Source organism: Lepidochelys kempii, chromosome 4 (assembly GCF_965140265.1).
Source record: "Lepidochelys kempii isolate rLepKem1 chromosome 4, rLepKem1.hap2, whole genome shotgun sequence".
NCBI classification, from domain to species: domain Eukaryota; kingdom Metazoa; phylum Chordata; order Testudines; family Cheloniidae; genus Lepidochelys; species Lepidochelys kempii.
Window position 1 is genome coordinate 110961863 of NC_133259.1, and position 17947 is coordinate 110979809.

Here is a 17947-nt window from a genome sequence, read left to right on the forward strand (position 1 = left end):
TATCAACAATTTTTTTTTCCCCCTCTACCCTCCCTATCTGCCTATCTCTCCAGCAGGCCTCTACAGCCTTAGCCTCAAAAAGAGTTTACCCCTGTTTTTCTCTGAGACCGACTCTCTCAGGCATGCCAGGCTCAGCTGGTTTGAAACGCTGCTTGACTTGCAGACTCTCCATACTGGTCTCTGACGGCCATGCTCAGTGTGTCCGCTGCCTCGGCAAGACACACATTGCTCAAAAGTGCCTACACTGCAGAAAGCTGGTAGCCAAGACAAGAAAAGCCAGAGATCTCCAGCTGAAGCCCCTCATGATGGAGAAATTCCTCAGGCCAGCCTCCAACCCTGAATCCAGGTCACCCCCTGGCCAACAGTCGCCAGCGGCAGCCTCTGACAGGAGCTCTGTTCCAACAGCAGCTGCCAAGGAGCCTGCTCCTAGAAAGGCTACAAAAAAGTGGTTGCAGACCAAGAGTTGCCCAAAAGAAAACGGTCTCCAACTGAAAAATCTGCCCCAGTACCGACAGCACTGAGAGCGCCGGACCACGCAGCACTGGGAATATCTGGCATCGAGAGTTCCCCACAAGCTAAAGACACTACGTGGGCAAGCTCTAATGGAGGTTCACACACTAAAGTGAAACCTTCCAACTCTGCATCCACAGAGATCTCTGCCCAAGCGGTACAGTGGCGCCACCTGCTGTACCTGTGCTGCACAGCTATAAATCCTCGGCACTGGCAGTTTCAAATCATGCTCCTGGGCCGTTCACCATGCCATCTACGGCACCGAACCTCACGGTACCACAGCAATTCCTGAGGCATGCGGACCTGATAGTGGCCTCAATGCCTGAATATCTTATACCATCCAGATCAGTACCAATCCAGCTGACTACTCCCTGCAGATCAGGCCTTCCTATCTCCACTGATGAGGAAGAAGAGGATGATGCAGTATTATACGCTCCTCGCCACTCCTCACCCAAGCCAGGACCATCTCATCCCCCACTACCTGTGGATATATGAGGATGATATAGTCACCCATGGGCACTGCCCCCCATACCATTCCCACCTAACTGGTCATACTGGAATCCATGGGCAACCAAAACTGTAGGCCCCCTAGCCCGCCTAGGTCCAGAATAGCCCGGTCCCCTTCACCAGCTGTCCTGGCACCCTCAGAAACACAGGAGGAAGACCCGAGGAACCTGAGGACATAGCCTCACATGACACTTCACCGCCTGCTTACCTCTCATCATAGTCACCAGATGAAACCAAATGCCACCACTTCCTACTATGGGGGATGATTTCAAATGTTTTCAGGACCTCTTCAAAAGGGTTGCTTAATCCCTACACATTCTGTTGGCACAGCTACCAGAAGCCCAACATAAGCTCATGGACATACTCCAGGCATCCCCATTGGCAAAGAGAGCCTTGCCGATAAATGATGCTATTATGGAGCCTGTGAAAATCATCTGGCAGACTCCCGCTCCTGCACCACCTCATGTAAGAGATCTGACAAAAAATATGTGCCAACAAAAGGAGCTGAATTTTTATTTACACACCCCACTCCAAACTCCTTAGTAGTGAAGGCGGTCAATCAAAAGGGGAAACAACACCAGTCCCGAACGACCCAATACAATCAGGAATGGAAAAGACTAGACCTTTTTGGGTGGAAAGCCTATTCATCAGCTACACTTCGGTTCTGCATAGCTAACTATGTGGCGCTGCTGGCTAAATATACACACAATCTGTTCTCCAAAATGTCAGAATTCAATTGAAAATTTGCCAGATGACAAAAAAAGAAAAATATAAGGTAAACATTTCCAAGGGGTGTCTCATCACCAGGATAGCCCTACAGGACTCCCTTAACCCTGCAGACGCGGCAGCATGATCCATTGCCACATCCGTGATCATGTGCCGTGCATCCTGGCTCCATCTTTCTGGATTCCCAAGGAAGGTCCAGGCACCTTAAGTTGAAGACTTACCCTTCGAGGGTCAAAAACTATTAGCTGACAAAACTGATGTGTCCTTACAGACCTTAAAGGACTCCAGGGCAACCTTAAAAACCCTGGGCACCTACGTACCTGCGAACAAAAATAAGGCAGGTTTTACAACCAGAGATTCCGGGCTACCCCATACACTCAGCCACAAAGACAGCATAGACGTTGGCAGAACCAAGATCAGCCTTCGGCGTCTCAACCATCCACCTCTAGACAATCATTTTGAAGGTGTGGTTGAGGGCTTGAGATCTTCGGACTCCAGAATCAGAAACAGTCCCCCATCCATTCAGAGACCTCCTGTCACCATACTACCCAGTTTGGAACATCATCACAACAAACAAACGGGTTTTAGAGATTATCCAGAAGGGCTACTCCATCCCCTTTACTTCTATCCCACCTACCCACCCCCCCTTCCCTGTCCCTCTTCAGGGACCCCTCTTACGAGCACCTGTTACAACAGGAAATAAACCACCTCATACAACTAGGTGCCATGGAACCCATACCAGTGCAACACAAAGGGAGAGGTTTTTATACACATTATTTTCAAACTCAGAAAAAGACTGGTGGGTGGAGACCCATCCTGGATTTACGAAAACTCAACAAATTTGTGAGAACAGACGTTTCAAAATGTTGGCTCTAACCACAATAATTCCGGCATTAGAAAAGGGAGATTGGCTCTTGGCCCTTAACCTTCACAACACTTATTTTCATATTTCAATCCGCCCGTCACACAGAAGATTCCTGAGATTCACCCAAGGGAAACAGCATTTCCAATACAGAGTACTACCCTTCGGCCTTTCCACTGCCCCAAGGGTTTTTTCCCAATGTTCTTGCTGTCATTGCAGTTCACTTCCGCAGACAAGGAGTGATGATATTTCCATACTTAGACGATTGCCTTATAAGGGCACCAAAGCAGCAAGAAGCAATGAACGCCACACAGAGCATGATAACCCTGTTCATAGACCTAGGGTTGCAAATAAATGTACAAAAGTCCACGCTGGTTCCTGTCCAAAAGTAAGAATTCATAGGAGCCTACCTTGATTGTCTCACAGCAACAGCAATGTTACCCCAACAACGCTTCCTCACTCTAGTCAACCTAATTTCAATGATGATGGACAGCCCACAAACATCTGCCAGAACATGCTTATAATTTGGGGCATATGTCAGCAACAGTGTTGTTGTAAAACATGCCAGACTCCACATGAGATGTTTCCAGGCCTGGCTTCGAACAGTATATATACCATACAGATACGCTCTCAATAGATGCCTCACAATGCTATGCAGAGTAAAAGACTCATTAACATGGCGGATATAACCAAAGAACGTCTGCTCAGGGAGTCCCTTTCCAACAAAGAACTCCAACCATTTCAGTCATGACAGATGCTTTTCTAATAGGTTGCGGGCACATCTACTCAACAATACAATCCAAGGCAGCTGGTCTCCAGCGGCGTCCAACCTGCACATAAACTTACTGGAGCTAAGGGCAGTCTGAAATGCATGCTTTCTTTCTCCCTCTAATCAAGAACAATGCCATCAAGATCCTCATGGACAATATAGCATGCATGTTTGATGTAAACCGCCAAGGGGGAGCACAGTCATATTCCGTGTACAGAAGCAATACACCTTTGGAACTGGTGCATCACCAACAACATAGAGATATTGGCATCCTATCTGCCAGGATGTCAGAATACAACAGTGGATCTACTAAGCAGGGATTTTTCACAAACCCACGAGTGGGAGATGGATCCCCGAATTCTCAAATCCATATTCAAACTATGGGTGTTCCCCACCATATCTCGATTTGCAACAGCTTAGAATGCCAAATTCCCAAAATATTGTTCCAGAGCAGGATTGGGACTCTACTGCCTAGACAACGCTCTCCTCATAAAATGGGAGGTGCCACGGATATATGCATTTCCTCCAACTGTACTTCTAAGCCGAGTCATTCACACGATCAGGCAGGGCGAGTCCAGGGTCATTCTCATTGCACCCACATGGCCCAGACAAACATGGTTGCCATAGCTGCATCAGATGACAGTGAAACCACCTCAAACCTTTCCCTTAGTACCTCACCACCAATCACAAGATGCGGGACACATCTGTCACCCCAACCTCGCAGTACTCCACCCCAAGTGCTGGTTACTCCATGGCTGACTGGGTTCGAGAGAGCCTGTTCTGACGAAGTAAAACATATATTACTGAACAGTCGGAGGCTTCAATACAAGAAAAACATATATCCATAAGTGGAAACGATTCTGCACATGGTGCCAAGACAAACAGCTCTTACCACAGTTGTCCCCCCTACCGAGGATTCTCAACTATATACTAGGACTTAAAAAGTCAGGGCTATTCATAAGCTCTATCAGAGTACACTTAGCTGTTATTACCTCCTTCCATAATAAGATGGATGCGGTCACTATATTTGCTCACCTGATGATTAAATGCTTCCTTAAAGGCATTGAAAACACTTACCGCACACTAAGAAACCCAAACCCATGTGGGACCTCAACCTTGTTCTACGTGGACTCATGGGAAAACCGTTTGTACCCCTTCCAACTTGCTCTTTATTGCACTTATCCATGAAGGTGGCTTTCCTCATTGCCATCACATACACAAGATGGGAAGGAGAAGGAGAATTAGGTGCCTTAATGGTACACCCACCTTATACAACATTCTTTTAATCTAAAGTAATCCTAGGACCACTAAAGTGGAGCACCCACAGGAACACTCCTCGAAGTGGAGGAGGTTACTCACCTTGTGCAATAACTGATGTTCTTCGAGATGGTTGTTCCTGTGGGTGCTCCGCTACCCTTTCTCCTCCCCTCTACTTCGGCGTTTTAGGCTGATTCTCTGAGGTAGAGAAGGAACAGGGGGATGGTTGGCTGCACACCACTGTGTAACCGCTCAGACCAGCGTGAGTCGGCTACGGCAAGTGTGCGGCTCAACCAGGCACTGTTACCTCAAATCTCTGATTACAAGTGCAAGGTGTTAAGACACCTAAAGTGGAGCACCCACAGGGACAACCATCTTGAAGTACCCTAAATCCCCTTTTCAGGAAACGAGGTCAAAACTTGGAAGTTCTATTACTTTCAGCATCTTCCTAAAGTAACTACAGTAGTAGTGTAGAAACAAGTTTAATAGATGCACTTAATAAGCTCCCTTATGCCAGAGGCATTTATGCATGCCCTACTTTCACATAAAGAGTACAGAAAACAGGAATAATGAAATGCTAGCCAGAAATACATGTTTCAGTATGCTGAATCAGTTATAGACTGTCCTGCAAGGTTTATTATTTAATACACTCCTTTACCATATTACATGTAGATTCTAAAGATTTATAGCCATTGCGCCTAATTTTCAGAAGTGCTGAGCACATGCAGTGCTAATTGAAGTTTACTGGAGAAGCAGGCGGTCAGCCCCTTTATCCTTAAAATAGCTACATTTTCCTTAGTATCTGAAAATGTTGTCTAAGTAGCTTTTCTGTTTTCCTTCCCAGCTGCCTAATATAACATTTTATGGGATCACTAAGTCAGCATATGATTACAAGTCAGTTATTTGTTTCACTTGAGTCTAATGCTTTCATGCAGCTTCTAATTTAAACTATTAACTAAATGTAAAAATCATAGTACCTTCAAACTACAGTACATCCTTTTTACTTTGTGCTATTGGTCTTAACTCAAAAAGATCTGCAATTTAAATGAACAATATTAAGACCATAGAGATTGTCTTATATTACTTTGTGATGCTGCTAATCATTTACAAGAATTTATTAGGTAACCAATACCTGACATTTTACATAGTGTCTTTCATAAAGAGACCCCCAAAACTGTGTGCATATTGTGACAGGATCGGGCCAGATGGATATAGGAGAGTAATAGAAGGCAGATATATTGGCCCCAGGCTAAGTAGATCTCTTTTCCCTGGGTAAGGTAACAGGGAAGGTTCCAGAACAATCAGGAACCTTCTGGAGACCATTAAGCTGCTAGAATCAATTAAGGCAGGCTAATCAGGGCACCTGGGTTTTAAAAAAGGAGCTCACTTCAGTTTGTGGTGTGCATGTGAGGAGCTGGGAGCAAGAGGCACTAGGAGCTGAGAGTGAGAACACGGACTGTTGGAGGACTGAGGTGTACAAGCATTATCAGACACCAGGAGGAAGGTCCTATGGTGAGGATAAAGAAGGTGTTGGGAGGAGGCCATGGGGAAGTAGCTCAGGGAGTTGTAGCTGTCGCACAGCTGTTCCAAGAGGCACTCTAGACAGCCGCATTCCACAGGGCCCTGGGCTGGAACCCGGAGTAGAGGGCGGTCCCGGGTTCCCCCCAAATCCTCCCAACTCCTGGTCAGACACAGGAGTCGTCAACCTGGACTGTGGGTTCAGAAAAACGGCCAAGCTGAGGGCTGCCGTGAAGCTCCAAGGCGAGCAAATCCGCCAATAAGTGCAAGACCCACCAAGGTAGAGCAGGAACTTTGTCACAATATCTTTGCACAAAAATAATTCCATCACTGAAATGCAGTCACCACAAGGTGCAAGGCACGATCGTTAAGCAGGATGCAGCAATGCATCACAACACCTAACGCAAGAAAATGAAGTATATCTAATTGACATTGTTGAGGACGTTTGGATAGGCAGAATGGCTGGATGCACAAAAGGAGTTAGATGCATAAGTCCCAGTTTCAGGACCTCTGCAATGTACAAAACTCCCACTGAACCCTGTAGGTGCCTTAAGTTAACTGGCACCTACATTTTTGCTGTAAAAGTTCACTATATACCTATGTTTCTGCCTCTGAACTTGGACACTGCAGCCCCAGTCTGGGTGTCTGGCCATTTTTCTCTCACCTAAGCCCCAGAGTGATTCACAAGCCAGGAGAAGATAAGCATTTGGGGCCCAATCTAGTGGGTGCCTTCTTAGCTCGCCTGCTGGACTAGCCTCTGAGGTGAGTTAACACAAAATAGACCAGGATGGGGAATAGGAAAAGAGGAAAACCTCCCTCATAACTTTTGACCCAGTGGTTAGGGTAGTCACCTGGCATGTGGGGGATCCCTGGTGTAAGTACCCCCCCTCCACCTGGGGAGGGAAGGGATTTAAACAGAGATCTGCCACCTCTCAGGGGAGTACTCTACCATTGGATTATAGGATATTCTGATGTGGGGGGGCTCCCTCAGTCTCTCTTGTTGAAGCTGTTCCACTATGAATATATATATATTTTAAAAATGCATCAGTTCAGGGGGCTAGATTCCAGATCTTCCACATCCTGAGTGAGTGCTCTAAGCCCCAACCTATAGAGTCCTTTTCATGCTTGTTTTCCCTGTCTGTTTCTCTGTGGCCCAAAAGAGACACTAATTATTTATCCAGAATGCAACAGATCTCTGTCCTGCTGAACTTAGCTCCCTTTTTGCATCCAAGCCAATATAACTTCCTATTTGGAATTTGGCGAGAACATGCAGTTCCTCATTCCTAAATCCTCTTCCAGATATCCCACTTAGGTTTTAGTAGCCACATTAATCATCCTCGCAAAATATATGTGGCCAGTTGGCTTAACACAGTTAATACTGTACTGGTGAATCTAAAATCCAAAAGTAAATGTATATACTGTAAGTGTGCATTTTAATTCTGTAATCTGATTGTATCATGAAAAGTTGTATATTTTAGAAAATTGGCTTCTGTTTGCTCATGTATATACGATAGTTGTCCTTAATTATACAGCAGTATGTACCTCCATGAAAGAGCAAGATTGAGTGCTTCAGTTCCTGCACAAGCCTTATAAAACTCTTTTTTTTTCTGATAAATATTTTATCAATGAAATTCTGTTGCTGCTGTAAATTGTGATCTCATGTAAATTAATCACACATCCAATGTGCTGGATTTTTTTTTCCAGGTCTACAGTGAGTACAGAGCCAGCCTGGCATTTGACCTTGTTAGCAGTCGACAGAAAAATGTAAGTGTGAAAATAAAAAGGGCATGTTTTTATTAACTGATGTCATTGTTTTCAGTACAGCAAATGTCAGTGCCAACAGATATTCAGAAAATGTTCTCTTCTATAATACTGAAATTATATCCTGCTATTGTGCATGTACAAAATGAAATTAATTTTGCACCATGATCTAGTCACACAACTTCTGTTCAGTTCTTCAAGTTTCTTGCAGTAAATTGCCTTTGATTTTTAAGAGCAAACTATGCTAGCACAGGTTCGTTGATAAAGTCACAACAAAAGCCTTATTATAGTTACCCTAATTGCAATTTTAATGACTATATATACTCGATCAGAAGCCGGTTCGTTTATCAGCCGAACCCCCCAAGATGGAGAAGTAAAAATGGAAAATTTGTATGACCATTCATAAGCCGATGCTACAATTCAGGGGTCAGCAAACTTTGGCTCCCAGGCCGTCAGGATAAGCTGCTGGCAGGCCGAGACAGTTTGTTTACCTCGAGCGTCCGAGGTAAATCTAAGTAAACTAAGTGTCCCTGCCCGCCAGCTGCTTACCCTGACAGACCGGGACAGCAACTGTTGGGGAAATTTTGGGGAGGGGAGAAGCTGGGGGTCAGGGGAGTAACCCCTGTGACCACCCCCGACATGACCCCACCCCTAGCCTGGGAGCCCCCCAATCTCCCCATCCCATCCCTTTCCACTTTAGCTGGTGTGGGCCAAGGGAAGATCTCTTGCGATGGCCACAGCCTGCTCCGACGGCACGGCCGCAGTGTGATCTGGCAGGCAGGGCCAGGAGGCGTGGCCGCAGCCTGCCAGCTCTGGAGCTGCAGCTGCTTTGGAGGCGTGGCCAGAAGCGGAGTGACTCTGGCCCTGCCTCTTTCCTTCTGGCTCTGCTGACTGTGCTGCCTCTCCTCGCCCCCTCTTTTGGGGGGAGGGGCTGTGTCACATCTCTCCTTCTCTATACCCGTTCATAAGCCGACCCCCTTCTCTGATGCTTCCCGTTTTTACTAAAAAAATTTTGCTTATGAATGAGTATATACGGTGTGTGATATGTTTTGAAGTAAACTGGCTAAACAAGCTTAACAGGGTTTTCCTGAAGTAATTTTGAACTACCTGCAGCCTTTCATAAAATAGATCTACTCTTCCTTCCCATTTAATCTTAGCATAGTTTGGTGATCTAGTATAGTTCTGTACAACATTCATTGTTAATTTTCCTACTACCATATGAATTGTCTATGCAAATCCCTCATGCCATGCTTGTTACTCCTACATCATGGATCTGCAGAGGCAGTACATTCGGAGAACTGAGATTACTGGTAAGCAGTCTTCCTTTATCAAGCTTATGAATGAAGAAACATAAGCTAAAATCTTTCGTACCTTGCCATGGACAAGAGGGGCTAAATTACCTGGAATACTAATGGAATCTTCATATTACTAATTTTAGGAATAAACCAGATGATTCTGAAAAGTCATATATTTTATATTTCTTTTTGTGATGATGGCTTGAGGAATATGAGTGCTTATATGATATAACTGTTCTTCAGCATCGGAGAATTTTCAGTACCACATGAGAATTCTCAGGCAAAGTAGACCACTTTTATAGTACCAATGAGAACAAAGCCTTTAATTGTTTTTTTAAAAAGGGGTAAGGGGAGGTGTTATCTTGAGCCTAATTACAGAGGAAGTTGGAATGACCATTTAAATTGCTACTATGGTGCTTTGGATAATCACTTCTTTTTTTGCAGTGTGGATTTTTGCATATTATATTTAGGGATCAAAACTGAATTGATAACCAAAATATCTCTAAGTGAAGTGGCAGTAGTGCACTTTTGAAATGCTTTGGCATGATTTGTGGTATAATTTCCTAAATGCTCTTGATTTAGAGCTCTGTGGCTAATTTTAACAGTCATGTTAGTGTTAATTGTATTCACACATAAACAGATAACGACATTTGCATATCTATGTAGATCTCTGTGAAAGCAGTCGTTTACCAGATTTAAATAGTTGCTTCTTTATCAATGTAATATATATGCTAGTAGTGATTGCTACCTTCCTAGAATGTGCACCAAGTAAAATAGGGGAGAGATGCCACAAATCCCAATTTATTTATTTATTTATTTATTTATTTCAGGCATACACAGATTACAGCGATTCTGTTTCCAGGAGAATGGGTTTTATTCCTCTCCCATTGGCTGTTTTAGTAAGTCATGTATTTTCATTTTTCAGACCAAAAATCTCTCAGTGGTTAGTAAGAATTCTGCTTAGGGATAAAATTCAAGGTCATAGAAAAATGCTTTATTTCTCTGAAGAAACTCAGTGTGAAATAGATGAGGACCCATGTCTTTGCCACCAGGAGACTGTATTATTTTTGGTGCTCTATTTTAAGGCCACATAGAATCTGATGCTGGAGCAGAATAAAGTGAATAATTATTAGATGTAACTTCATGCCAGGAGCATAAATGCCCCAGGATTTATACAGGCTGCTGCTAAGTTTCCTGGTAGCGTTCATGGTGTTGGGTTTTAACCTGTAAATGGGTTAGGAACCTGATTACCTGAGAAATGCTCTCTGTTTCTCTCTCCATTGCTGCCACAGTTGAGATCAACTTACACATTTTTGATGGAGTTTTCTTCATATAACTGAGAGGGAGCTGTCTATTTTGGTTATATGGCCACAATCACCCTAATATCTGAGTGGGTCACAAACAATTAATTGATCCTCACAACCGTATGTGAGGTAGGGAAACATAATCTTCTTTTTATATATGAGAATGAGGCATGGAGATTAAGTGACTTGCCTAAAGTCACATAGGAAGTCTGTGGCAGAGCCAGGAGTTGAACCTACATCTCTTAAATTCAAGTTCAGTGCCTTAACTACAAGATTGTTCTGCATGAGGGTCCCTCAGCTTCAGAATTCACTCCCCTCCTTGGTCCAAAAAGGGCTTAGTTTCTTTATCTTTTGGACATTCTGGAACTCCCTTCCTCCCCACCCCACCCCCAGTCATGTGGGAAGGAAGTGAGCTAAGGGTTAGAGGGCTTGATTGTTACTTCTGTGGAGAGGTCTAATGTATGTATAGTTGTTAGGCTGCACAGCTCATTTTGTTGTAAAAATTATGTGAATGTGAAATGAGCACTTCTTTATATTTTAACACATCTAAATGACGCTACACGTCTGACTTAACACTCAACATAAGGAAATCTATACCACTTGATATATGTGTTAGTGTTTATCCTCCCAGCATAGAGGGTTAAATGCAGATTACTACTATGGAATTTATAATGACTTGGGCTGCTATAGTGGAACAGGCTACCGCCATAGTGATTGAACATTTATTCCTTTTGGCAAGTATCCTGATTGTTCAGTCAGAATAGCAAAAGCAGCTGGCTGCCAGGAAGCTGACAGTAGTGCAGGTTTTTAAGGCTCTTGGTAGGAAAATTTTTATAAAACACCTTCAGTGTTTTCTTATCATGCCCTTCCCTGCACTGGTATGTTCAGTGGCTTAGGGCTTGTCTGCACAGGGGAGGTGACTATTGTGGTATAAACTGTTCTGGATTAGCTCCCTGTGTCCCCCCCCATGTTGGCATGCTATTCCAGAGTTAGTCACTTTATTTTGGAATAATTAGTGCATTTTGTTGTTTCTGAGCACATAAATTCTTCCGAAATAAAGTGACTTTTATTCTGAACTAGTGTCTACAAAGGGAGCTATTCTGGAATACCATATTCTGCAATCATTGTTATGGTCAATTTCTCTGTGTAGATGAGCCCTTAGTCATAATGGCATTGGACAGAAGCACCAACTCTACCAGCAAAGTCCCATAATGTTACTGGTAGAGTGATTAGTGATGTAAAATTGTTGGTTTTTTTGTTGCAATACTGTCCTGCAGGGATCAAGCAAAAATGTTATTGATAACTTTGTCTAGCTAAGTTCAGCAGGGACCAACATTTACGATGGTCATAGCTACAGTTATCTACTTAGACTTCCATTATGGATTGCATCCCTATTCAAGCTGGGACTTAAGTACATGTCTAAAGTTCAGCATGTGCTGAAATGCTATCCTTAACAAGGATGGTCTTAAGCACAGGCTTAAGTCTTTTCCTGAACTGGGGCCTTAAGTGCTACACTGAAAACAAACTTGTGATTTCTTAATGTTCAAACTTTGCAAGCAGACAGATTCCATAACATGCTGAGTCCACAAAACAGCTCAGTCTCAAGTTTTCTTTAGTGCAGAGTGATGCATTACAATTGTGGTTCACTACATCAATATCTTTAATGTGATTTCCACACATACATATTGGGTAGTTTCCTCAGATGTTTGTATTAATAACTAGTATCCTCTTCCAGCCCATCATTTCTTTCTTGATTCTGCAATGAAGTCATAATGCTGAACTTGATATAAATCATTTATATAGCAACAGACTGTAGAGTTATTACTAGAATTTTGGGCTGTCAGGCGATTAATTACATGATTAATCGCACTGTTTTGTTTTTGAGTGCAGTTATATAACAAAAAATCTACATTTCTAAGTTGCGCTTTCGCGACAAAGATTGCACTAAAGTACTTGTACGAGGTGAATTGAAAAATACTATTTCTTTTGTTTCATTTTTACATTGCAAATATTTGTAATCAAAAATAATATACACTTTGATTTCAATTACAACATAGAATACAATATATGTGAAAATGTAGAAAGACATCCAGCAATATTTAATTGGTATTCTCTTGTTTCAGTGCTATTAAAACTGCGATTAATCACGATTAATTTTTTTTAGTTAATTGCATAAGTTATCTATGGATTAATCGACAGCCGTACTAGAATTACAACTCTATTGCATAGTCAAGTAATAGCAGATACTCATGTAATATTTATTCAGACAATTCTTGAATAATTAACAATATCAAGAGGAATACAGACCATTACAAAGTTAATTCTTCTTAGTATAAATGTTCTCATTTTTGTCACAAACTTGACTCGATGTAAATGCCCTCTTTAAATATTGTATTAATTATTAATCTATGTGCCTGAACTGTTTAACTTTTATTTTTAAAACAGCTCATCAGAGTCGTAACAAGCTCAATAAAAGTACAAGGAGTCTTGGCTTATGCCTGTGTTGTGCTCTTCTATTGTGGGTAAGTGGAACACAAAAGAAGCAAATATTGAACAGTATTTACTGTTTAAATGATTGTAAGAAATAATTTGCTCTGTTGATGTTTTAAGGTACAAACATAATACAGTCACTTCTCCATGGAGCCCAATAGGTGTGAAATTTATATAAAATGCATTGCAGAACAGTCATAGTTGGATCTAAAAATAACAGCCATGCACTCTGAGCATCCACTACTGAGCAATTTGCAGATAAACGTTTGCATCCGTTTCAGAGCCTTCCTTTTCAGTTAGTGAGAAGTTGTTATGATTATGGTCAACAAAATGAGACCAGAGTTTAAAAGGGAGGAGAAGGGTGCCAAGAGTGATTGTAGGGTTTTGTTTTGTTTTTTTTTAAATTGGGTGAGACTGCAAAGGATAATACTTGTATTATCCTTCATGTCTGGGTCAAATAGGGTATAAGGAGTGTTTTATATATTTCTTTTTTGAATTAAACTTGGGTTATTTTACATTTTCAGAAGTTATTCATAATAATAGCTATTTAATACAGTGATTAGCTTATCATAAGACATCACAGAATCTTGTACAATAATTAATAATGATGTGTTTGCTTAAACCAGAGGCATAGAAACTTTTCTCAGCTGGGGGTAACTTTGGCAGTTGGCCAGGAGCTCGAGGACTACATCAAATTTGGATAGAATGGAGCAGATGGTAGTCACCCTGATCTTGAGCACACACATGCTGCCCTTAGAAAACATAGGTCCTCACATACATTTAATCTAAATCCAAGTGGAGGTTGCTGTGATACTTGTAGTTTCTCTATGCTGCACTTCTGCATTCGCGATAAGGTAGTTGCATGCCTCATTTGAGTTTAAGGGGACGTTTTGGTCATTTCCCACCTGAAACAATTTTTAACTAACTAATAAATAAAGCTGCAAGTAAATACAAAATGCTTGTGCATTTAAAAACTAAAATTGAGATAAATTTTTATAGTGTGCAAAATTTATATAAAATTTTATAAAATAAAATTTATAAAATTTTTATAGTGTGCAAAGTAGACATGTAACTGCTAATGACCATGATTGTATTCAGTGACTGAATACCTATACCACTCAACTGCTAAACTGAAGAACTTGGGGAAAAAAAGATTTTAAATTGAAAGATCATATGACAAACAGTGCTGCCTTGCACATTGGGGATTATTGAAGCATATTGATAAACTCCCTCTGGAAAGAGCTAAAGATGTCAAGCAGTAACCACACCCAGAGAGTCATTAAGGGTATTGTATGGGTGAAGCCTTAGGGTTTCTACCTATTGCAGAGCTACTGCACAGAAGGAGGGTAGATTCTCAGACTCTCCTTTCTAGCCCATGTGGTCTCAGTAAGTAGCCTTGGGCTCATAGGTGCTAACTCTGTGGGTGCTCCGCGGTGGAGCACCCATGGGGGAAAATGGTAGGTAATGAACACCCACGAGCTGCTCCTCTATCAGCTCCCCACCCCACCCCCAGCGCCTCCCACCCACTGGCGGACCATGTGCATCAGCACCTCCCACCTGCCATGATCAGCTATTTCATACAGTCAGGAGGGTCTGGGGCAGGGGAGAGGGAGGATGCAGCGCACTCAGGGGAGGGGGCGGACCTGTGTGGGAAAAGACAGGGGCAGTGTGGAGTGGGGGCGGGAAGAGGCGTGGTGGGGTTGGGGCCTTGGGGGAAGGATTGGGGTGGGGTCTGGGGCAGAGCCAGGGGTTGACTCGGAGCCCCCCCTCCACCCTGGCACTTTGGGAAGTTGGCGTCTGTGCGTGGGCTAGTGGTTTCCCAGATATAAAACTCAGGGGCTGGGGCAAGTTTAGAAGAATATCTGGGCATGTTTTCACTGTAACATTAACCCAGATTCTTACTAAGATTCTTACATCCACATATAAAATCCTCTGACCCAAGCTGAGTGGTGCTTTCAGGCCCAGCTAGTTGGCCTGTCTGGTGGTATAGACTAAAGCCTGGGCGCTGCTTTCATATGGGCTGGTTACCAGCCCACTTTGCAGTGAGGATGCAAGATAAACCCTTTGAATGCTGATAGTCCTTCAGTGCCTTCTAAAAATTCTCCAACAGTTAGCATCTCAGTTTACTGCAGCATAAAACTGAGATATGCCCACAGAAGTCCTAGCAACTCTCACTGGTAAGCGCAGCACCATGAGGACATTGTAACTTGAGTGTGTCTTTGCAGTGTGTCTGTTCACACCCAGGCTAGGCAAAGCCAAGTTAATACTGCAGAGAAGACTGACATCCTGCTCAGGACACCCAGAATTGTGAGCCACTGTGTTATCCTTCTGCCTCAGCAAATGAGAGTTTTGCTGTTGCTCAACTGTGTATCAGGTCAGCAAACCTTTCAGGATTCTGCCAGTTGGTTTAGCTGAAGACTCCCAATTTAATATACCAGCCCTGTGATAGTTTTGTAACAAAACAAGAAAAAGTTCGAATACAGAGATTTAAGTGATACTAGGCAAGAATAAGAGAGATTGGACTGGTTACAAACAAAACAAAATGCGCTTTCTAGTGAGTAAAACTTAATTTTAGCAAGTTACAATTTTGACTAAGCAGTTTCTCACTATGTAAAGTTTCCGGCAGCTCTTGCCTTTCAGGCCAAGAGGATCCAGCTTTCCCAGGTGCTGTACCCTGTTGTCCCCTCAGTGATGGATAACTAAAAAATCTTTTTTGTCCCCTTATATGACTCACACGCCATTGTCTCTACCTCAAGAGACAGGAAGGCTTCTTGGGGTGCAGATTCTGTCCCTCAGCATGATTGTTAAACGCTCTTTTCTCCTGCTCATTTAGCTTGATGGCTTTGTTTACCTTATATGTAAATGTACTTCCATTGTCTTCTGCTGGTAACCAAGCCAGTCAGACTGGTGAATACACATTCCTTTGTCTAGGGCAGATTGAGTTTTATGCTCTGTCTTCCAACACATATTTTAAGAACACATTTCCAACACACATCTATAACTTTGTACCCAACCCATACGTACATCATACAATGATTTCCAGGACCTGCATGTCACCAGTTCATATATAATTTGTGACACTTTTTAGATATATATATATTATGACACCAGTTTGTTGAGGCAGTGTGTGTCAGGCCTGATGTGAGTTACAGTTTGGGGTGAAACCCCTCAGCCAGCTGGCTTTGAAGGCTCCCAGGGTCACAAAGGGTATTTCTACACAGCAAAGAGAAACCCATAGCTGGCCTGTACCAGCCAATTAGGGCCATCAGGGCTCAGGCTGTGGAGCTATTTCACTGCTGTGTAGACATCTAGGCTCGGGCTGGAGCCTGAGAGGTGGGAGGGTCCCAGAGCTCAGGCTTCAGCCCAAGTCCGGAAGTCTACACAGCAATGAAACAGCCCCACAGCCCGAGAGCCCAAGTCAGCTGGCACAGGCCAGACGCGGGATAGCTCAGTGGTTTGAGCATTGGCCTGCTAAACCCAGGGTTGTGAGTGGGGCCATTTAGGGATCTGGGGCAAAAATTGGGGATTGGTCCTGCTTTGAGCAAGGGCTTGGACTAGATGACCTCCTGAGGTCCCTTCCAACCCTGATATTCTATGATTCTTTGCTGCGTAGACATACTCAAAAGACATACCCTCTGTGTTCAGCAGTAAAACTTGGGTATGGCCTTAGAGAGAGACAAAGTGCAGGAATCCTGGGTACAGGGCAGAAGTGCCTGGTCTGTGGTTTCTGCAGGAAGGAAGTTATGTCTGTGTTTTGTTACCACCCCAATTCAAGGAAACAGGACCTGTGCACACTTTGTAAATAAACAAATTGCACCAATAAAACACCTGACTTCAACTTGCCAATTCTGCTCCAAATGGGACACTGACCTTCAAAATGGCATGAGACAGAGTCTATAGTGATGTGTTAAGTAAACATGAATAAAGACAGCTGTGACCTGTTTCTTTTTTGGATTTAGTTTATTAGATTAGATTTTGTCATACGATATGAATTTCAAAGTGAGAATGGACTTTATTCTTTTGCTGTGATCTCAGGTTTAGAATTAGTACATCTCCTAAATCCTCTGAGTAATTCCAAGTTCTGCACACTGCTTTCAGTGTCTGTAATTATAATCTACATAAGTGGAATTATTTGCAATACGAGAGACAGAATTTAGGTATAATACAGACATGTGAGAAACACTGCCTAGATAATGCTTTAAGATTTTATCACAAAGGATTTAGACTAAAATAAGGAGGAAATTGTTCTGATGGGGTGAAACAATAATTCTTTATTTAATTACATAGTTAAATGTAATAAAAAATATTAAGTTTTACCCAATATTTGAAATTTGCGTTTTGATTTAATTTTATATGATTTTTCAGCTATTCACAGTAAACTAATCTGACCCACTTCTGCCCTCCCAGTAGTTAAAAACCCAAAGCCCTGTGACAGAAGAAAACTTGGAAGCTGCTATGTAATTCATGATGAAAATCTGGTATTAATACATCAGTTGGGTGGGTTGTAACCCACCAACATCCTGATCCAACTCTCATTGAATTGGATTAGGCCCTGAACCCTTCATTTTTCAAAATAATAGTACATATCTGTGAAAGTATCTTGTTTTTGGAAAGGCGGTATGGGGAGAGAAAGCAAGGGACATGTTTTTGTAGAAAGAAAAACTATCATAGAAGATTAGGGTTGGAAGAGACCTCAGGAGGTCTTCTAGTCCAACCCCCTGCTCAAAGCAGGCCGACCCCAACTAAATCATATTTGCTATTCTTTCTGCACTTAGAGATGGTTTGTTCCTGTGCCCTCAATAAGGCTTCTTTAAAATACAGCCAGCTCTCCTGGACTCCTTTCCCTCTCATATTAGCCTCCTAGGGGATCCATGCCTATCAGTGCCTTGAGGGCATCAGTCTGGTTTTCTGAAGTCCAGGGTCCATATTCTGCTGCTCTCCTTCCTTC

The 17947-nt window shown here is 42.7% G+C and overlaps 1 protein-coding gene across 8 annotated transcripts in view; it reads left to right on the forward strand.

The window, feature by feature from the left end:
- TAPT1 (transmembrane anterior posterior transformation 1) overlaps positions 1-17947 on the forward strand; it is a 97297-nt gene that overhangs the window by 67323 nt on the left and 12027 nt on the right. For all 8 annotated transcript variants that reach the window (XM_073342448.1, XM_073342449.1, XM_073342450.1 and 5 more), the window contains 3 exons: positions 7854-7913; positions 10036-10104; positions 12955-13031. In XM_073342448.1, the coding sequence (XP_073198549.1) occupies positions 7854-7913; positions 10036-10104; positions 12955-13031 (206 nt within the window). The remainder of the gene's footprint in view (positions 1-7853; positions 7914-10035; positions 10105-12954; positions 13032-17947) is intronic.